A 23,400-nucleotide genomic window follows, 5' to 3' on the forward strand; every position below is an offset into this window, starting at 1 on the left:
AAGGGGAGGAGAGAAAAGCATGTGTGACTAGGGAGATTGAGCCAAGGTAAGAATAGAAGATGAGAGAGAGAGAGAGAGAGAGAGAGAGAGAGAGAGAGAGAGAACATAAAAGAGGGAGCCAATATTGGTTTGAAGAGAAAACTGAACCCAAAGAAAGGTCTAGAGACCTACAAGACTGCCTCCAACTAACAATTTGAGCAGCCGTGGAAAGGCTACTGTAAATGCCCTTCCCGGATAGTGAGATCAACAACTAACTTATCCACCATCATGGAGCCATCATCTAGTACCTGTTGGAATCAGAAGCAAACACCCATAACTAAACACTGAGTTGAACTAGAATCCAGTTGCAGAGGAGAGGACAAGGTTGCAGAAACACATAGAGACAGCTGACCTGAACAAGGAGGAGGTAACGGACCCCCAAACTGATAGCTGGGAATCCAGCATGGGACTGACTCAGACCCCCTGAACATGGGTCTCAGCCAGAAGGACTGAGCAGTCTAAGGGACCTCAGACAGTGGAACCAGGATGTATTCCTGGTGCACAAAAGGACCTTGCAGACACATCCCCCATGGAGGAATACTGCCTTAACCTAGAGATAGGAGAGAAGTCCTAGTCCCTACTTCAAATGACTTGACAGATTTACATTGCCCTACATGTGGAATTGGAGTGGGGGTATGGGAGGGGAGGGTGGTCAGGGTGCATGTGAGGGGGGAGAGATTGTAAGAGGGAAAGAGGGAGGGAGGAACGAAGAGAGGGAAGAAGGGAAGGAGGGGGAACTGGGATTGACATGTAAAATTTAAAAAAAAAAAAAAAAAAAAAAGACCAGTTCTGGAAGCAAGACCTGTTGCTGTAGTTTTCTTTCCAGCCAGGTCTCACAGCCCTTCAGCCCCAAATAAGCACACAGAGGCATATATTAACTATCAAACTGTTGGCCGATGGCTAGGGCTTCTTACTGGCTAGCTCTGTCTTAATTATTAACCAATAACTGCTAATCTATGTATTTCTATGTGGTCTTTTCTTACCAGAGAATGCCTGGTGCATCCCATTTCCCCAGTCTCTATATGGAGTCTCCTTGAGGTGCCTCTCTGTCTCTCTCCCCAGAATTCTCATCTCCTAGCCCCGCCTATCTTCCTGCCTGTATTGGCCAAACAGTGTTTTATTCATCAACCAATAAGAGGAACATATATTCAGAAGGACATCCCCATCAAAGCACTATATTAGATATATGCTTTGTGGCTACTGTAGTTTTCATTTGGTTGGTTTTGTTGATAGAGACGGAGGCAATATACATTACCCGTTCTATGTAGCTGAGAATGACTCTGAGCTCTGGATCCTCCTATTTTACCACCACTACCACCACTACCCCCAGTGCTGGAACTGTTCTCTAATCTATGAATTACTCATTTTATTAATAATCTATCTAGTAAGACTTTAATTTTAATAAAAACCTAATTTTTTTTTTTAAATTTCATGGCTATTAGAGATGGTCCTTGACTTCAAATAACTTTAAATTCTCACAAAGCCATTGTATATTCAACATGAACTTAAAAGGACCTAAATTACCAAATGTCACAGCTTAGCAACACAGTACATTGCAAAGTATTGGCTGTGCAATCCTCGCAATGACATGGCTGATTGGGGGGGGTGCAATTCTTAATAGTTAATCCTGCTGATCTGTTTATCTGACAAGTGGCAAAACTATGCTATCATACTTATTAGATTTCTACAATAAATCTGAAAATTGGTGTTATTATAATTATTATTAATCTGTTTAACCCCCCCCCCCCATTGGTGTGTTCTCAGGCCCTTTGTATATTTTAAAATAACCTTTCATTTTATATTTTATTTTGACAAATTAAAATACCAAATATTTCAATAAATATTTTGATATTCTTATAATCGATTTTCTGGGTTTGTTTTAGACCCTGCTATGATTACAACTGGCCTTGAATTGATAGGCTGATTTAAGGAAAAGTAACATTTTTGATTCTCAAATCTATGAACATAGATCTCTCCATTTATTAAAACTTTTTAAAATTAAAGCTATTTTATTACCTTCAATATTGTATTACAGTGCTATAAAGGTTTTTAGCATCTTTTACTAATTTATTTCTAAGCAATCCATGGATTTTGTTTTCAAACTTCTGTGTTAAAGGGAGTTGTTACTTTCCATTTGTTCACTGCTTACATGTAAAACAACATAGCTGCTTCTACATCAATCTCATACCCTATGTAACATATCAGTATTCTAGTATAAAGTGACACAGAAGTAGTGAGTGTAAAATGCAGGTTCCCTTATCAAAGTAAAGAATATCACACTATTAAAACATTGCTGAAAAACATGGTGCTTAATTGTGTCAAGTACTCCTTTCTAATTCTGTTAAGATAAATACATGAGTTTTTCTTTATAAATATGGTTATTTACTAGAACCAAACTACTAAAATACACCTAGAGAAATCATACTGACACTCAGAATAGTGTCCACAAAGCCTTAAATTTCTAGCCTCTTCCAGGGTTTCTCAGATCCATTCCACCCTGTGAAATGGCTTCTCAGTATCTGTAGTCTTCTCTGCATGCAAGGGATGGGGAAGCTAAATGCTCAGTTGGCCCTAAGACAAGTAAGGCAGAACTGGAATTTAAGTACAATGGAAATGAGAATGAATTTGTAGTTTATCTTCTGCTACTTTTACTGTTCTCCAAGTTCTAAACAATGTGGATGTATTCCTGCTCTTTCTCTTCTTTCTTAATGATTTTTTAATAACTAATGGATTTATTTTCAGGTTGGGGGATTGAATATAATGCCTCATACTTGCTAAGATAATGCAGCCTATCACCAGCCATTCTAACTTCTTTTAAAAGCAGTTGTACCTTACAAACCCTCAGGCTCAAGATGCCAGACTCAGGATGAAGAGATGCCTTCGCAGTTAAAAGGCTAGGCTCACACCAAAGGTACAAGAAGTCAGGACTGCCCCATTTTTATGTTTCTAGCCTTACTTCCCATCATTAATGACCATTTAACAGGTTTGGGCCTCAAAAAGTTCTTACCCTTTATATGGTCTTCCAAAATACATGGCTATTTAATTTTTCATGTTACTGATTGCACAGAAATGCTATGATTTTTCCTATGGACATCCTGGGTACTGGTGGTAGATGCTCCAGGTGTATCTCTGATGGGAACCTCATGTTGATTCTAAGGAACCTTCTAATCAACAGTGAGAGACCTGAGTATCCTTACTCAGAGTCCTGGGAAGTAGGACATTAAATAACATAAGGCTGAGTCATACCATTATCAATTCAATGCTTCAAATCTGTAAGTGGTATCTCCTCTGCTACCATCTGTGCTGTTAAGAGTCTTTTCCCCTGAAGGTAGCCAATATGTCAATCCCTCTTCCTTCTCCCAAATTAACTTTATCAACTATGGATTAACAAACCCCAGGCAATACTGCTTATGGTAAAAATGACTTCTGCTTGATATGCTGCATATGGATGGTAGCACTCGGAATCTGCATCTGGTGGAAGACTAAAGCTTTGTGGTTCTCTGGATATGGAGAAGAACTGGGCATGCACTTTTGGTGGACTAAGCAAGGTACTAAAACCCTGAAACAACACCAGTTCTTGGGCAGCACAGGGGATTTTAGGCAAGCAACAAGAAGAAACAAAACCTGCTGCTAAATATGTACATCTTGTCTCTTTGCAACCAGTTGTCACTGGTTGGTAGAGGACAATGAATGGAAACAAATGATTGACTGCTTCCTATGCAATTCTCTCTCAAGCAAATCCAATGCTAAGTTTGGTCTATTTAGGCCATGTGAGTCTGAATGTCTACAGATGATGGTGATCTTTTTAACACGCATATCAGGGTCTTTATACTTTTTGGAATCCCCCAATACTGTTTCACTGAAAATGTTTTAGTTGGCCTTGATTTTGTTGAGGCTTACTAAATAGGATCCTGTCACTTACGCCAAGTACTTTTTTTTTTCATCCTGTTTTGTGTTTATTTACAATTTTAACATGTTAGGCTTGGGATGAAGCTCAGTGGTAGATGACTTTCCTAACACAAGGAAGAAGTGGAATTTAATCCCTAGACATCATAAACAATAATCAAATAAACAAACAAGTAGATAGAAAAACCAAATGAGACAGGTTAGAATAGGATATTCAATGTGAATTTCAAAGATGGACATATTGCCAAATATTGTTTCAAGCACAGTGACATTGCTGTACAGACCCAAACACTGATTATTTCAAGCCTCATATAATTTCTAGTGCTGACTACACTTTTCATTAAAAAGCTCTGTCTCCTTTCCCAGGCCTGTTACTCATGCAACATTTCAGGAGTTTTCCCATTGTAGCTAAAAATTCTCCAGTCTGTCCACTGACGTTGCACTTCTATAGAATGTACTGCCACCTATAGTTTCAATAAAGGTCCTTGTTTGACAGCTAGGCTAGTCCCAAAGTTTCCAGCAAGCAGGGGAGCCTGTCTCAAATGGAACAGGACAAGGATTTTTTTTGATCAGTCCAAATATAGATGCCATGGATTAACCTTCTAGCAAAGACTTTACATAATTGTAGAAGGCACATTTTGTCAATTACTACTGATGAAAAAGCTACTTTCTGTAAGCAATTACTAACTAAATGGCTATTCTCTAGATGTCAATTTAAGAAATACATAAAAGAACTATTAGCAGTCTATTCCTTCAGAGATGGTTGTGTATTACAGATGCTATGAAAATCTCATGTTTGAAATATTGTTTTGCATAATTAGTACATGCTAATTAAAAACATGTACAAAAAGAGTGTTCCTCCCAAAGATGAGGCTGGGCAGAGTCTGCATGGACTAAGGTGGGAATCAGAAAAGCAACAGACATTCTCAACAGCGCTGAGATGGAGGTAAAAGCAGAAGGAGATGCCTGGGACAACTGACAAGGCAGCACTTTAAAGAACCTCTGCCGTGGCCTCAGCTCCACAACCTGGTAAACTAGGACCAGAAGGGACAGCAGTGAACCCAGACAAACAGTGTTGTGAGACTGAAAAGAAAAACCCTGAGTCACATCTAAACAGAACTCAGAAAGCTGAAAGAGGGTTCATAGAGAGAATCAACTTTCTCAGAATCTGAATAGCCCATACAACTTTGGTGAAGAGCTACACAAGATAAAAGGACTTACTACACATCTTTTAATAAAGACTGAATAGTAGTGGTCTTAATCTCTAATGAGAAGACACTAGCAGACCAGATTTTAAAAACAGGATCCAAGAAACACACTTTGCCTTTAAAGAAATATACTGTCTTAGAACAGAAGGATGGGAAAGGGTATTCCAGCTAATGGAAACATGAAACTTTCCACTATAGCTAATCTAATATCTAGCTAGATATTATCTAACATCTAGATAACAGATAATATCTACAAAACATACATCAAATCAAATCTGGATTGGTAAAAAAGTCACTTTATACTGATTATGAGAATAATCCTTAAAGAGCACATTATAACATACTAATTTTCATAAAAACAATATAAGATACAAAGTTATAGATTAATCCTAACACTGCAATGTTGGGTGACTTCAATACCCTACTCTCACTGAGACAGGTCATTGATTAACTGCTATCATAGACCAGGTGGACTTAATAGGCTTCTAAAGAACCTTCCACCCAAATATTGCAGTATTCTACATTCTTCTCAGCAGTTCTAAAACAGATAATGTTAGGACAAAAGCAGGTCCTAACAAATATAAATGAAAGTAGTTTTTTGTTTTCCACCTGGACACAGTGAAATAAATCTAGGAATCAACAGCAAGAAACGCTGCAGAAAACACAAAGTAATGGCAATTAAACAACACACTGCTGAATGATAACTGGTCTACTGAAGAAATTAAAAAGAAAATTTAAAAATTCTTAAACTGAAAAAAAATTCTTAAACTGAATGAAAATAAAGACAAAACATACCAACACCTGTGGGATATAATGAAAGAAGTCGAGAGGAGTTCTTAGTTTATAAGAATTGCCAAGCAGTGGTGGCACACGCCTTTAATCCCAGCACTCGGGAAACAGAGGTAGACCAATCTCTATGAGTTCAAGACCAGCCTGGTCTACAAAAGCTAGTTCCAGGACAGCCTCCAAAGCCTCATAGAAACCCTGTCTTGAAAAACCAAGAGTCCACATTAAAAGAAAGAGAAACTTCAAATAAATAATTAAAGATGCACTTAAATCCCCGAGAAAACAAGAACAAGTCAAACCCAACAACAGCTAATGAGAATAATTAGAACAGGCAGAAGGTCAGTGAAATGGCACATTCAACAAAGGTGCTTGACGCGGTACAGGAACTATCCTCTGACACAAATAAATGCATTCTTTTAAAAAAGAAGATGGCAGAAGTAAATGAACAGAAATGTAGAAAACAAAACAATTGATGGAAGAACAATCCGCTCAGCAAGACTGCCAAGTTCATTTTATGAAATTATATCAAAATCAGAGAGAAAAAAAGAAAAAGAAAATTACAGACCAATCTCTTTAAGGACAGAGACACAGATTTTTCAAAATATTTAAAAACTAAACTCAAGAACACATCAAAGTGATCATCATGATGAAGGTAAATTCATTCCAGAGACTTGGGGATGTTTTTAACACACAAATCAACAATGTAACACATTATACAAACAGACTCAAGGGCACAAATCACAGCACTGTTTCAATAGATGCAGAAAAGGCCTTTGACAAATCCAACATTCCACCAAGACAAAAACCATGAAAAACCTAGGAATGGAAGAAACATATCTCAATAAAAAGGATACATACAACATGACAAGCCCAGAGCCAACATCATGCTAAACTAAACATTTTCACTAAAATCAGAAACAAGGGTGTACACTCTATCCACTCCCCATTCAGGATAGCTTGAAGTCTTAGCTAGAGTGGTAAGACAAGAGAGAAACAAAAGGGATACAAACAGGAAAGGAAGGTTATAGTATTAGTGTCTGCTGATGACAGTAATCCTACAGAGTCTACCAGCAAACTTCTAGAGCAAGCATTTTTTTTTTTTTTTGCAAAGTGTTAAGATAAAAAATTAACATTAAAAATGAGACTTAAAAATTATTTATTTTGTATGTGTGGATGTTTTGCCTACATGAAGTGTACAGTGTGCATGCCTGATGCTAATGGAGACCAGGAGGAATTAGATCCCCTAGGATTAGAGTCACCACGTAGGTGCTGAGAATTGAAACCGGTTCCTCTATAAAAACAGTCAATACTTTTAACTGTTAACCCCTCTCTCCAGCACCCAAAAATAACATAAAAAAATCAGTAGCATTCTCATATTCCACTAATAAAAATATTAAGAAAGAAATTAGGGAAACAATCCCACTCACAAGAAGGAGAAGGAGGAAGAAGGGAAGAAGAAGAAAAGCCTTGGAATTAACCTAACTGAGGAAGTGAAAGTCCCCTACAATCAAAATTTAAAACACTGAAGAGGAAAACTGAGGATGAAACTAGGAGATGAAATGATCTCCTATGTTCATGTGCTAGGAAAATTAATATTGTGAAAAATGACTGCTCCCACCAAAAGCAATCTACTCATTCAATGCAATACTTATCAAAATTCTACAACCATTCTTTCATAGAAATCTTAAAATTTCTATGGAAGACCAGTGAGCTTGCTCAATAGGTGAGAATAGCTGCTAGCAAGCCTCATGACCTGAGTTCAATCATTGGGACCAACGTAGGAGAAAGAAGAAAACCTATTTCCACAGCGTTTCCTGTGACCTCCACATGCATGCTGTGTAAAGTGCATATGGACACACACATATACATACACTACATAAAACAATAAAAATTAACATAAAAATCTTTTATAGTTTTATATAAAAACAATTCTGAATAACAAGAGAAGCATAATATACCAGATTTTCAAATTATTTTTTAAATGTTTATTTCAAAATTTATTACAAAGCCGTAGTAGTAGTAGTAGTAGTAGTAACAATAACAATAATAATGATAACGTCTTTAGTGCATGAACTTTGGGAGCCCATCCCCTATGGAGGGATACTCTCTCAGCCTAGGCTGTACCCCAAATGATGTGACAGACTGTGATGATCCCCCATGGGAGGCCTCACCCTTCCTGGGGAGTGGATGGGGTGGAGGATGGAGTGGGATGGGAGTTGGTGGGGGTATGGGAGGGGAGGGAGAAGGAACTGAGATTGGTATGTAAAATAAGATTGTTTTTAATTGAAATAAAAAGGAAAAAACAAATAAAGTAAATGAGGAAATTGGGAAAAATAATAATAATGATATGGCCTGGCCTAGAAGCAGATGTGAAGATCAATAGACTAGAATTAAGACCCAGTCTAAACCCACACATATATAGAATAGCTACCTGGTTTTTAACAAAGATGCTAAAAACCACTGGAGAAAGAAAACAGCCTCTTCAGTGCAATATATAGTGTCGGGAAAACAAAACATCCACATGTAGAAGAATGAAACTAGATTACCTCACCCATTATAAAGATCATCTCCAAATACACGAAGGCCTAAAGCTAAGACCTGACACTCTGCAGCTGTTGGAGGAAAAGAGAGAAAACAGTTCAAGATGTAGGTAAAAGTGAGGGCTCTCAGAATAGGTCTCCAACAACTGACAAGTGAAATCTGTAAAACCCAAAATCTTCTGTACAGCAAAGCAGAGTCACTCAAAACATCGACCTACAGGATGTAAGGTCTTCACATGCTACACATCTGACAGGATTAGTGTCTGGAATATATTCTACAAAAATAGTAAACCTAAGTCAAACAACCCAGAAAAATGGAGTATGGATTGGCACAGAATCCTCAAAAGAAGAAATCCTAATGGCCAATATGTTTTAAAGTTTCCAGTGAAATGCAAATTAAAACTACTTTGAGGTCTATCCAACTCTGGTCAGAATGACCATCATCAAGAAAACAAATGAGAGCAAACGCTGGTGAGGCTGTGGAGGAGGCTGGACCTTACTGCTGGCGGCAGCGTGAGCTAGCAACCACAATGGGAATCACAGCATTCGACAACAGCCATACCACTCCTGGGCCAGTAACCAAAGGGTTCTCTATGTTACTGCAGAGATAGCTGCATAGAGTTGCATAGAGTTGCCACTTGTTCAATAGCTAGGAAATGGGATCAGTCTAGCTATTCCTCAGCTGATGAATGGAAAATAAAAGTACAGTTCACGTTCACCACAGAAGTTTATCAGGTTGTAAAGCAAAGGAAAAACGAGATTTGCAGGGAAGTATTACACTAAGTGAGGTAACCAAGTACAGAAAGACAAGTGCCACCCACTCTCTCTTACTTGCAGATATATTTAGATTTGTGAGTTCATCCTGGAATGCATGCAGAGGTTAAGAAGCTACAAAGGAGGAATTAGAGAGGGGAGGCGAAGAGGACTTAATTAGGGAGAACAATAGTAGAGCACATGTAATACAAATGTTGTGGCGGAATACTGGGGATGTAAAGATTTATATGGGGATGGAAGTGAGGGACGGGGGTCATAAGGATGTAAGGGATGACTAAAACAAAGGATTATGGAGAAGCCATATGGAAGCCACTATTTTGTAAACTAGTTAAAAATAGTAATTTAAACAGGAAAGAAAAAGTTTGAAGAAATGGGTAGATAGTTACTCCCACACACCAAATTATACTTGCTTCTAAGTTGTTGGTCAAGGAGGTCCCAGATACCCCCAAAACAATACACACAATTATAACTGTTGCCGGCTGCCCAGTAAAACTAGATGGTAATTGCTGAAGACACACAGGTTGTAGGATAGAGAGAAAACTAGTAGGAAATTAGCTGAAACTTCCCGTTTGCTGTCTAGCTTTTGTAGTGCTAGAAGATATTATGCAGTCACTGGGAGAAAAAAAAAAAAATCCACAGTTTTACCCATCTGTGAACCCTGAATGCTACAATAGCAACCTACCAGGCAAGACACACCAGCTAGTGCAATAAATGTGTGATGCTATAGAGAGATAAGCAATGACTTTTTGATTGGATGAGGCTGGCCCCACAAGAAGAATACACAACCAATCAAGTAAACTGGTCAAAAGACCACAGCTGGGCAGGTCATAGGTCTTAAAGGGGGAATCTACCGTTGCTGTTTTGCTAAAGGGACTGCGTTAAGATAGGTGCTGTTCACAGCCTCACTAAGAGGGGCTTCTGTCTGCAGTGGGCAACAGTTACCACAGAGACTCCTAACTGGTCAAAATGCTAAAAGAGTGACCGTGACCGTGGCATCCTCAGCCCTAAAGGCCATCAACATCACCTCCCCCACTGCTCAAAGGACAGCATGCAACAGGGAACAGAAAGACCCTCCCCGAGGAACTGTCTCTATAGGCACTTAGAGTTGTTGGGAGGGGAAGAGTCACATTCCTCAGTGACCCAGCCACTGGTTTCCCTTGTTGAAGTAAATAACCTCTAAGTTATACTCACTCAAGGGACTGGTTGGAAAGAAAAGACAGTTCCACGGATGCAGGAATGAATAGTAGAGAAGAATGGAAGAGGTGTACACAAAGTACATTATATACATGCAGGGTTTTCTCATGGAGACCACCAGACAACCCAAGTTTTTTGCCAAAGCTATTATTGGTTGCTGTTCACAAACTGAAGGTAAGGCCACATACAACTGAAGTCAACACCTGCGTAATTCATTGAACACAGAAATGTCAATCTGTGCCTATCTAGAGTCTTCACCCCTACTGATTAGTGTTCATGGTACTAGAAGGTACTGCACACTACTAGAGGAGAAAGGTAAACACCAACTCAGCTGTAAACCATCAGTGACATGCCTGTAAGACACGCTGGTGCACTAGAGGCACAAAAGTTGTGGGAGTAACCAACCATCATGTAATTGGAATTAAGTTCCATCCATGAGATAGAACCCATACCCGACACTGCCTGGGTAGCCAAAACCAAGACAAGATAGGCCATGGACTTAGGGGAAAACCAAATGCTATCTTTTGCTAGAGGAATGTAACAATAAGAAAAATGACTCCTACCAACATTCTGCTATACTCATAGGTCAGTATCTTGCTCAGCCATTAGCATAGACACTTCTTCCTACGGTAGATGGGAATAAACATAGAGACCCACAACTAGAAATGTGCTATATTGCAATTTTTAAATTACTATACAAAAATGCTTAAATTTAAAAATATTCTCAGGGCTGGAGAGATGGCTCAGTAGTTATGAGCACAAGGTTTCTCCCCAGAGAGGCCTTGGAACACTCAGTCCTAAACAGAAGTCTCCATCAGATCCCTCCTCTCGTGGCTCAGGGACCTCTGCAGAAGAGGAAGTAGAGAGATGGAGAGAACCAAGGGGGATGGAAACATCAAGGAAGCAAGGCCTTCTTGACACAGCAGGACTGTGGAGGCACAGCATGCACAGGGCCTGAACAAGTCTAAGCCAGACGGTGTCCATGTGCTGAGAGGGAAAATAGGCAGAAGCCCCATCCTTAACCCAGAAGCTACCTCTGATTGGTGATTGCTCACAGAATCTCACTGGGATACAGACCACACTTAAGGACAGGCCCATGCTCAGCCACAGAGAGCCAACACAACACAACTCAACGGTAATTTTGGAGATTGTTTTTATGTCTCAAAATGCTTTGTCTGAGCTCCCCTTACCCCATAGAGCTTTTGCTTATATACTCTGGTTTTCAAATTTGTTTATGGGATTTCTATGTGCAAATTTGTGTGCCTAAGTGTCTGTGTGTGTTTCTTGTGCTTTTTCTTTGGCTTTTTTGTCCTGCCCGGTTTGTTTTGTCCTATTTTGATTTTATCTCATTTTTTATTATTATTACTATTTTAGATACCTGTTTGTATTCTAATGAGAAAAAGAAAGGGTGTGTATTTGGGTGGATAGGGAAGTAGGGAGAATCTGGGAGGATATGGGGGAAGAAAAACTGTAATCAGAACATACTGTATTGACGAAAACTATACTTTCAATAAAAATAAAGTATTGTGCTGCTATTGCCATCATTAGGAAACAAAATTTATGCTAGCATTTATTATTGGGGGAAAATAAATACTATTGAAATAAATATAATAGCCCAAAGGATATAAAGGGAAGGGACTGATAAAGAAAATTATATTGCATTTCTTATAAGAGAAGCACAAATATATTCTGTTTTAATTTTAATATTAGTAAGGATCCATGGGTTCATTTATTTATCTGTCTTGTTTATTCATTTCAAAGTGTATTATTCTAAAATTAAAACAGAACATACAATTTTCAAATTACTCTAGCAAAAAAAAAATGCTTAAATTAAAAGAAAATTTGCAGGGGCTAGAGAGATACCTTTGTAATTAAGAGCACTGACTGCTCTCAAAGAGTATTCCCAGAACCCATACGGCAACTCACCACCACCTCTAATTATAGTTCCAGGGACTCTGACACCCTCTTCAGGCTTCCACCAACCCAGGCATGCATGTGGTATGCAGACATACCAGACATGTAGGCAAAACACCCATACACATAAAATAATGTAAAAAATTAAAAATCAGAGTGGCAAAATGTAGGGAGATAGGGAAAAAATAAGAAAAGGCATATGTCTATGTGTGTGCGCACACACATACACACTTATTTACATATACACCAATATAAGTGAAATTAAGTCAGCTATTGGGATAGAAAACTTTTTAAATTCTATGTGTGTGTTACTTGGGTATGTGAATAGGCAGGTGGGTGCATGTACATGTGCGGGATGAGTGTGGAGTCAAAAGTTTTCCTCACTGAACCTTAAGCCTGCTGATTTAGTGAGGTCAACAAGCCTCGCTGACCCTTCTCTCCACCACCACAGTAGTCTCATGCTTCTGGAGACTGAACTCTGGTTACTATGCTGTGTGGCAGGCGCTTCACTGACTGAGTCACTACCCTAGCCCTGCAAGTAGCTATTAAAAAGCAAACATTATGGGAACAGATTAACCAAATGATACCTATTAGAGATGTAGTTAAAGTAATAGAGATGGATTAAAAAAAAACATGTGGCAAGCAATTAAAACATAGTTTAAAAATATCAACATTGGACAAGATTTCAAGGCAAGAAGTATAAAATGATACAGATTAGGAGAAGATTATAAAACTATGGGTTTTTTTTTTTTCTTTTTGACCTAATACTTTAAGACTTAAGTCCTCTACACAAAAGGGTAAGAAATTAAATAGGTTAATTTTTGGGAAATGAACAATACATTATTTGTTTAAACTATAGAAAATTTTCAGTAAGACTTTTTTTGAAACTGACATCAAAGGGACACTGAATCTTAGTTGAATTAGACCACAAGTAAACAAGGAAGAAATATACACACAAAGCACATGTAAAACATATTCTCGTAAATACATTTGAATTAAAAAAGAAATCACAAATTGAGTTAAAAAAGAAGTCACAAATTGGAAAATAAACTTTTAGTTCAATGCTAGTAAAGCCAACCTGTAATTTTTGCTGCCTTCTCCTCTTGGTTCACTCGAGTCTCATCATCATCTTCATTATCTTCTTCAAAATCATCTAAATTGCCGATGTCAGCCTGTTTCATACTCATCAAACTAGCCAAGCTTTGCATATCTTCATCCCTATATCAATTTAGTCAAAACATAATATACAGCTTATTAAATACACATCTCAAAAATAATTATAAAATCAATGTTTAATAGCCTAGCCCAGAAATCTTAAATCCAAAACACTCCAAAATCTAAAGCACTCTGAAACCCAAGCTTCTGCATGCTGATAAGGCACCACATGTGGAAAAACCCCTAGACTCCATGCGTGACAGTCAAACCTCAGGTGCATGAAACATGTGGTATAAAACTACTTTAGGCCACATATATAAAGCACGCATGAAAGTTAAGTGGCACTGTGGTTAGACTTGGATGCATTCCTTATATGTATGTAAACGCTCCAAAATCTGGAAAAATCTGAAATCTGAAAACTTCCAGAGCTAAGCATTTTGGATAATGCATACAAAATACACAACATTAATATACTCTTTTGTTCTGTAAAATGTGAATGTACTTTTCATGCTATGTAAGAATATTTTTAAATATAAGAATGTTTTAATTTTATAAATTTCTAAATGGTGTGTTTAATTACTACAAAGCAAACAAGACTAAAAGACTTTAAAAGGTACTTGTGCTAACACCTGGTAGAAGACACATAGTTTCTGCAGAGAATTTCTTGAGCATTAAGTCTAGAAACTAAATCTTGGGCAGCCCACAATGAGATAAATCTTGACTTTAAAATTAAATGAGTTGGACAGATGGCCCAGAAATTGAGAGCACTGGCGGCCCTTCCAGACAAAACTAGGTTCAATTCCCAGCACTCACACATGGCAGCTCACAGCTTTCTGTAACTCCAGTTCCAAAAGATCCAATGGCCATTCTCATCTTAGCATGTATCAGGCATGTCCCCCCTTCTCACCTTAGCATGTATCAGGCATGTCCATGGTATACGGATACACACATAAAATAACAAAATAAAACACTTAAACTTCCAAAAGGAATTAGAACAAAGATTCTTAATTGAAAACCATGAGCCACTTTGGATCTGTGGACTGGACAGAATCAAATGGTAAACCCTGCTAACCACGGCAAGTTTTCCATGGAACCACAGGCCCAAAGACAAGTCCTCTAAAGCAGTCTAGTCATTTTAAGACACACAAGGTGAGGTCCTCAGCTAATTCTGAGTTAAACACCATATATTTGATAAAATATAATTTTTTACCTCAAAATATTTACCTCAAAATACCTCAAATGTATGAAGTTTATATTAAATATCTTGAGACAAATCACTTATGTGTTTTGATTTATTATTTTTACATTAGAGCTTACTGAATACATTTTAATGTTACACAACATTAATTTTCAATTTTGTATCCTTCCTCTAAATCTAGACTAAAAAAATAAATTAAAATACTGTTCTTTTACAGTCTTTATTAATTTTATCTCCGACATATGGCATAACTCTGCAAGCTAAGCCAAGTATAGAAATTCTTCACATTTTATTTCACATAGGATAAATTAACAAATTTCCCTCTTTTAAAACAAATTTTGTGATAGCCTACATGAGTAAGAAAAGTTGTATTACTTCAGGTGAGTGCTTTTCAAATTCTCAGTTATCAATAATAAATGATAAGGAGAGGGAGTCCTGAAAACTTCCTATCCATATTACATTGAGACTGAGTTTAAATGAACCATTTCTTACCCAGACTGCGATGGAAGGTGCTGATGCATTTATGGCTCTGTCAGTGGAAGGAAGGCCACCTTCTTTCTTGGTCCCCCCTCCTTTCATGTGGCTACACTTCAGGGTTAAGAGCACCACTTTCCCCCAGTGTTTGGTCAAGAGGAAAGACTAAGCCGCTTCTACTCTCGGCCACCTCAATAGCCACACTCACCTGGAGCATGGCTTCCTTCCCTCAGCTTACTGTTGTCACGCACCATGTCACTTGCTGCCTTGGAGACGAGTGCCAAACATCTCACTTTGAATGACACACAGACACCAGCCTCAAGCAGACATGACCAAGTATAGTAACCACATTCTACTGGGCTAGATAGGTGCAGCAAAATGGTTCACAGAACCATCTATCTCCCTTATCTTTACTAGGAAATTCTCAGCATAGCATTCCCATTTATTCTGACCCTGCAGCTTCTACTCCAAGTGCAGACTCTGGAAATTATATATAGATTTGTTCCTGACTTGATTATCTACATGTAACAAGTGTTTATTCAGCACTTAACAAAATATTTTTGGTTTTTGTTTTGTTTTTTTGAGAAAGGTATTATTTATGTTGTTTACTTTTTGTCAGCTGAATACAAACCAGAGCCACTTGGGGAAAAAGAAACCTCAATTAAGAAATTGCCTCCATCAGGTTGGCCAGCAGGCATGTCTGTGGGACATTTTCGTAATGACTGACATGGAAGGGGCCGGCCCACTGTGGGCAGTGCCACCCGTAGGCAGGTGGGCCTGGGCATATGAGAAAGCAAGCTGAGAAGGTCAAGAGTAAGTCCAATAAGCTCTATCCCTCCTTGGCTCTGCTTCAGCTCCTGCCCTGAGTTCATGCCTTGGCTTCATTTGAATGATGAACTATAGGGTGTTCCCCTTATTGTCATTCCATTAAGACAAAAACTATGGTATTTTGAAACACACTATGAATGAAGTCACTTATTTGATGACAGAAACTTACGTTGCTTTTCCTTCCCGAAGGAAGATACAAGATAAAGAAAACTGGAGAGTGGCAGACACCACTTTTTTAGATAATGGCTTAAATTTCAACTTGACATCAGTTTGAGTTGGCATAGGGCTTGCATATTGCTTCATATTAATGCTGCTAGTAGCGAGAGCTTTCCTCCGACCAGAAGGGGATTCCTGGAAGACAAAAAATAATTACATAGTTTGGAATTATTTTATAGCCAAGAAAAAACTAAGAACTTTCTTTACTAAAGAATTCTTATAATACAATAATAAAATTATGATGAGCTTTTATTATAGCTTTTATATTAAGTAAAGTAGATAAAACATAAATAAAATAGAAAGAGATGGCCGAGGCAAAAGTACTCAGAGGAAAACACATAATAAAAAGTAGTCAAAAACACGCACAGGAGCTCATACCTGCAACCCCAGCACTGGGGTGGACAGAGGCTCCTGAGCTCACATCTAGCCCCAACAACATCTAGCCTGCCTCAGGAAAACTAGGAAAGGCTCCAGGTTAGTGTAAGAAAATGATGTGTCACAGGCTAGGCCCAGAAAGGAGTCATTAGCTGCCCCCACCCCTGCCTCCCCTTCTCTTTAAGTCATTGTAAATGATGGTATTTTCCCGTTAAACCTATACTTTTTTCTAAGACATTTTCTGATCATTCTAGTCTTTTACTTAAGATCACATATGTTAGCAAAGAAACTTTTTCAGAGGTCGTGTCCATAGAAACACTACTGAATGGTTCCGGCTTATCTAAAAAGTTCTTTAAAACAGCTAGTGCCCATTCATCAGAACCATAAACAAGAAGCCTGTTTGCCATCAACAATGTTTAGTATTCCATTAACAATTCATTGTGATTCACAACTGCTTTTTATCTAATAAAGGCTTAGGAGACTGGACATTAACCATGTGTCGGATAACGTAATTGTGTAGACATATGATGTGTTCTACTGGTGACAGGAAATTCAGATGCAATACAATTTGTGATAATGTAAATCAGAGGTCATATACTATCCACTAGTTTGTAAGGTTGACCTTGGAACATTAAGGCTTAACATCCAAACTGCATGATCTTCAATAAGTCAAGAAACTCAGCTTCGGTGATATTCCCTATAAAATAAGGACTTACTGAGCAGCCACTCCATTATTCAATTTTCTAACCAAGGCAAGACATTTTATCATTAAGAGCTTTATTACTGTTCAATAAATCTTGAGTTGTCCTATGAGAGGTAAATTTGCCTAAAGTAAGGCTATTGTACTTGAATCAAAGCATTACAAGACTTTTTAAAAACCTAACATTTCTGCCTAACAAATAGGTAAAATATAATGTCATTTCCCCCCCCCCCCCGAAAGAATACCATTTTAAAATGTGGTCTTATCTGTCAGATTATGCACAGCAATATTATACAGAACTATTATTGCATGCAGATACCTTATGAATGAATTTCAAAAATGCATCAAGCACTTGAGAAGAAGTTAAGCCCTCTCAGAAGAAATACTTAAGAATATGCAAATACCCTCAACTGAATCAAGTTGAACAGATGTGACTATCCCTAACAATACAAGTGTTCTTTCCCTGGTCGCTACTGTCAATCAAAGGATAAGATTAAGGTTCAAGGTTTTGACAATGTGCAAAATGAAAAAGTACAGTTGGGAATATCAATTTCTTACACTGATATGAACAATAATCTCTTATTGTACCTTTAGAATAGCTAACAACTTCTACATATAATGCAGAATGTAAAGCCCCAGGTTGAAAAGCATGACATACAAATTGTCACTTTACTACTCTCAGAGCTTGTTCTGTTCTACAAAATTATGCCATTGATCCTTAATATAACAATTAAATTTCTAATAAAATGAGCTATGAAATTAACATAACTTAGAAATTGAATAATTTTGAAAGCTGTGTTTGAAGACACTCCTTTTAAACGATAGAGTTTTTAATGATTAATATTTGATAAATTCCATTATTTTACTTGTAGAGCAAAGGTTTCATAGAGAAGCTTTTCTGCTAACGTACTTGGTACTGTGTTGCCTCTGAAGCAATAGGTAATATAACAGTCAGTCCTAAACACATTCTGTCACACCACTTAAGTGAAAGCTTTTAAATGGTGTTCATTAAAAAACAAAATAAGATTAGAATATAAAAAATAAATTAATAAAAGACTACAAAATATCTGCGTGCAGACCTAGATCCCATTTCCCCACATCCTAAACTAGTAGACCTACAGCTGGGCCCAGAAGTCAGCTGATTTTTAGCAAGCTACACACCACCATTCTGCCCTCTCTCCACCTCTTTGTCCCTTCCCTCTCTCTGGCCCGGCCTCTCTCCCCACCACTGTGACTCTACCCACTCTCGAGTTAGGTGACCCATCAATCATGACCCAGTCAGTCTAAAGATCAGTAAATTCTCATCCTCAATTTCATAACTTCTCATTGTTATAGGAAGCCTATATATTTCCACTTCTAAGACATGCAACTCTTTATAACTGGAAATTGAACAAATTTGAGATAGAACGTGACATTAGGACTTATTTCTGTAACCGAGCTTCACTTTCTCATTCCAACAAGTATGCTTAAAAGCAGACCAGCAGCAAGTATTGCTAAGAGCCATCTTGTGTACTGCTGCGGACTGCCTCAACTGGCACAGCCACTTGGGGAAAGACTCCATATTGCCTTTCAAAATGTAATTCATGTACAAGGTATGGCTGAGAAATCCCCATCTCAGAAATTAAGTCCTAGAAAAATCTTCACGACAGAAGTGACAGATCAGAATTCACTCTGTTACATAGCAAGTGAGAAGAGTCAGAAAAAAAAAACAAAACAAGAATTGGCTATTCTAAAGATAGACAGGTGGACAGGACATCCCAAACTACAAAGCAGAGAGGCCTGGACACCTAAAAACTGCAACAAAATAAGAACAGAATTTCAAAAATTATAAGGTAGAGCATATACATTAAAGCATAAAATAAGAACTCAATAAATAAAAAGAAGTAACTTTCACTTATCACTTAAGAAACAGAACATATTACACCAAGTAGCTTAAGAGCTACAGATCCCCTCTCAAATTACATTCCTCCCATTCTTTCCTCTAGGCAGACAGTAACTCCTGAATTTTAGATCTCTGCCCTCACCTTCTCAAAAACTATTACTGACTATGTATATATCCTAATGTACACTTTGCTTATGGACGGGTTATGAAATGTAGTAAATACATACAAAGTAATATATGTAAGATCACACATGCATGCACGGACGCCTATGGAAGCCAAAAGAAGGCATCAATCAGTTCCATTGGAACTAGTGTTACAGGTGGTTGGGAGCCACCCAACAGAAGCTGGGAACCAAAAGCAGGACCTCAGGAAAAGCAGCCATTGCTCTAAACTGCCAAGGCCTCTCTTCAGCCCCTACCTTTGCTGGAGAGTTTTACAAAGCTACACTCAGTCACTCTGACCCACCTTCACAATGCACAGCCCTCATCATGTTTGCTGCCAGAACTTTCTCATCACCTCACACAGGAACTCACTTACCAAACCAGTTCCATATGCCTCTCCTCCAGGCATCTAACAACTTATATTCTCCTTTCTATCTATACTGCATCTCTTCCTGTACCTCACTTAGCATAATGTCCAAATTCTATGGAAAATACAATTTAGATTTTCATTGAAATTGTATTAAACCTATAGATAAGGCAGGTAAGTTGATATCCCCACAATGATGAATCTCTGTACTCTAAAATAAAGTATTACTCTCTACATACCTATTTAAATCTTTAAAATCTCAAAGTTGTATTGTTTCATAGAGAGATTATACATATTTTTCTAGATTTAATTCTTGGAACTTTCTGTTGTTAGTATAAATCACATACTCTTTAGCACTCGTGAATGAACAATTTCTGGCACACAGAAAGGCAATGAAATCGGCAACAAGGTGTTGCACCTATGAAATCTTTATAACACTCTTAATTTTTATACAAAATATTCCCTTTTGGGTTTCTATTTTATCCTGACATCTTAAGAGTTAGTCATTTATTTAATTTTTCCAATCTTTAATTGTTCTTTTTTCTTGGTGGTAGCTAGAACCCTCAGGATGACACTGCACACTCAATAAGTGCAGGGACCATTCATGCATCACTCTCGACCTTGAGCGTTGTGTTTACTGTACGTTTCCTCCTTTTAAGTGCTGCCCTCTGAGAAATGAAGTTTCCCTTAAGTTGCTAGCGTGCTTTGCAGTTTTAATTTTGTTCATACAAATGAGTAGCATTTTGTTAATCAAATGGTTCTGTCTTTCAAAATAACTTTCTATAAGCACCGCACACTAACTGATTGTTCCACTGGAGCAACCGGCTGAATTGGGAGGAATAGAGGACAACAGAAAAGAGATCCCTTAATAGAGGGAGCCAGTACAGGTTTACAGAGAAATCTGGCACTAGGGAAATGTTCAGCGATCCACAAAGATGACCCCAACTAACAATCTGAGCAATAATGGAGAGGCTACCTTAAATGCCCTTCCCCTATAATGGAATTGATGACTACTTTATTTGCCATCCTAGAGCCTTCATCCAGTAGCTGATATAAGCAGAAGCAGAGATTCGCAGCTAAGCACTGAGCTGAACTCCTGGAATCCAGTTGTTGAGAGAACCGGGGTGGGGGGATGGGGGGGGGGATGAGCAAAGCAGTCAAGACTGTGCTGGAGAAACCTACATAAACAGCTGACCTGACCTAGTCAGAGCACACAGACCCCAGTGGGAAAGTTGGGGAACCAGCACTGGACCAAACCAGGCCCTCTGAAAGTAGGTACCAGTTATGAGACCTGGACAGGACTCTGGCAGTGCAACCAGTATTTATCCCAAGTGCACAAATGGATTTTGGGAGCCCATTCCATATGGAGGGATACTATTTCAGCCCAGATACATGCAGGAGGGCCTAGGCCCTCCTCCAAATGATGTGACAGACTTTGATGATCCCCCATGGAAGGCCTTATTATCCTTGGTGAGTAGGTAGTGGGTGGGTTTGTGGGGGTTGGTGGTAAGCTTGAGAGGATGGGAAGGGAGGGCACAGGGGATTGACTGATATGCAAAATAAGATTGTCTCTAAATAAAAAAATGTATAAAAAATAACTTTCTATAACCATTTCCATGTTAGTCTCTAAGAATGTGTGTGTATGTTTATTCACTCAATATCGGTCTGTACCTGCTATCTTTTGTTCCTAAATAACTCTTGCTATAAGCTATTTCATTAACCTTCCAAACCAACGATTCCTTAGCTTCGCTGATCCTTCCTAATGAACATTCATTTTTTATATCATTGGTTTCTTTGCATTTTTAACATTTTCATATTACTTTATTTGTGTTTATTCTGCCCTAACTCCTGAATTTTGACCACTTCTTATTTGCCTATGAAGTATGTATTTGTCAGGGCTGTGTAGACAGCTCAGCTGGTGAAGTGTTCAATCATGAGGACCCAGGAGCAATCTCCAGAACACATGTAAAAAAGTCATGGTGGATCCCTGGGTTTGCTGGTCAACCTGTCTAGTAACTGACAGGTTCCAAGCCAGTTAAAAACCTTGTCTCAAAAAACAAGGTGGATGACAACTGAGGGGCACCTGAAGCTGATCTTTAGCCTCCCCATACATGACCCATACATACACAGATAGGTATCTAAGTACTGATTTACCATGTCTCTCATACGTTATCTGAAATAGTTTTGTTCTAATTTTCATCCAAGGCTCTTTGACCAAGATGTTTAGAAACTTTTCTAACCTACATGGGGCTTCTCTATCCTTTAAAATCAGACTGCTATGTAATTACACCACATCACAGAATGTGATTTACTTAATAATCCTCCAAAATGAATTGAATCCATTTTTATGAACAACCCCATGATCAACTTACATACATGTTCCATGGTTTCTTAAACAGTACCTAACTGGTATTCCTACATGGCTATTAATCTACAACAAGATAGCTTTGATGTAAACTCACCTGCCTCAGCCTATTGTTCACTTCCTACATAAGGACAAGTCAAACAATAGGCAGTCAAATGAGAGATATAGGATATGTTCTAATGCACACAAATAAAGGACTAAATAAGTGAAAGAATTGGGAAGTTGCTTGGAATGCAAGCAGAATTCCAGCCCATTCTGTGATAAACTCCTCCAACTACCCATGCCTCCTCCTGAATATACGCAAGCACTCAAGTTTTGGTCATTTCTTTTAAATGAGTCAATATAACTTGGAACTGATCTTGCTGCCCCTATGTTTGTTTACAATTACTCCCAACACAGGACACTTAAAGTAACCACTTCCTTTACTCAAGTGCCCCCCTGGCACAAGAGCTGTCCACAGTGCCCAGCTGGGCCAGTAAGTCCTGGAGGGTCTGGACTCTTATTTGCTGTGATATTCTCTCCCGTTTTCTCAGCCCCACTACCCTGGCCGCCTCGCTGTTTCTCTGCATCTCAGTTAGCATCTCACACTTGCTGCTTCCCTTACCAGGAATGCTCTTCGCATAGATAACAGAGTAATATTAGGTACCTAGCTCTCAGCCTTTCAGATCTTCCCTCAGACTTGGGGAACTATGCCAAAGCACTTTGTGGAGGGAAGTGAGCTCTGTAAAATCAGGAAAAACCATGACTTAAAACCACACAAACTGCTCTCAAACCAGGAGTCACAGACTCACTATAGGCTCTTACCCCTCTGCCTGACATTTAATCTCCTCTCTCGTTAGGGCTGTCTCTTGTAAACAGCATATTGACAGAAAAAAAAAATTAACCCAATCTGATAATCACCACAGCTTTTCTGGAGAGCTCAGATCCACAGTTCTTATGAGATTTTTGTCTCAAGGCTCTTTATATGATTCAAGAACTCTAAAAAGATTCTCCTGTGTGGATTACATCTATCAGTATTTATTTTAATAACAAATGTGAACATAACACTTTATTAAGTGTTTAGTACACTTAAAATACTGTCATGTCACAGGACTGATGTGCACATGGACTCAGACATGGAGGCAGCATGGACGAGACCCAAAGAGGTTCACGCCAGACAGGGTCTCAGCACTGAGAGGGTGAAGGAGACACAAGCCTGCACTCCTACCGTGAAGCTATCTGCAACTAACACTCCCAGCAAATATAAAGTCAGTTTTCTCTAAGGAAATGTTACGGGAATACCAGCCACACTCCAGGGCAAGCCTCTTACCCAGGAGT

The 23,400-nt window shown here is 38.5% G+C and overlaps 1 protein-coding gene across 9 annotated transcripts in view; it reads right to left on the reverse strand.

Annotated features, from left to right (window-relative positions):
- Ehbp1 (EH domain binding protein 1) overlaps positions 1-23,400 on the reverse strand; it is a 272,080-nt gene that overhangs the window by 147,145 nt on the left and 101,535 nt on the right. For all 9 annotated transcript variants that reach the window (XR_007835535.1, XM_051200631.1, XM_051200632.1 and 6 more), the window contains exons 5-6: positions 16,186-16,367; positions 13,440-13,579 (exon numbers count right to left, since the gene is read on the reverse strand). Coding sequence is in view for 8 of the 9 variants with exons in the window: in XM_051200631.1 (XP_051056588.1) it covers positions 13,440-13,579; positions 16,186-16,367 (322 nt within the window). In the remaining variant the exon portion in view is untranslated. The remainder of the gene's footprint in view (positions 1-13,439; positions 13,580-16,185; positions 16,368-23,400) is intronic.

The sequence above is a fragment of the Phodopus roborovskii genome, unplaced genomic scaffold (assembly GCF_943737965.1).
Source record: "Phodopus roborovskii unplaced genomic scaffold, PHOROB, whole genome shotgun sequence".
In the NCBI taxonomy this organism is placed as follows: domain Eukaryota; kingdom Metazoa; phylum Chordata; class Mammalia; order Rodentia; family Cricetidae; genus Phodopus; species Phodopus roborovskii.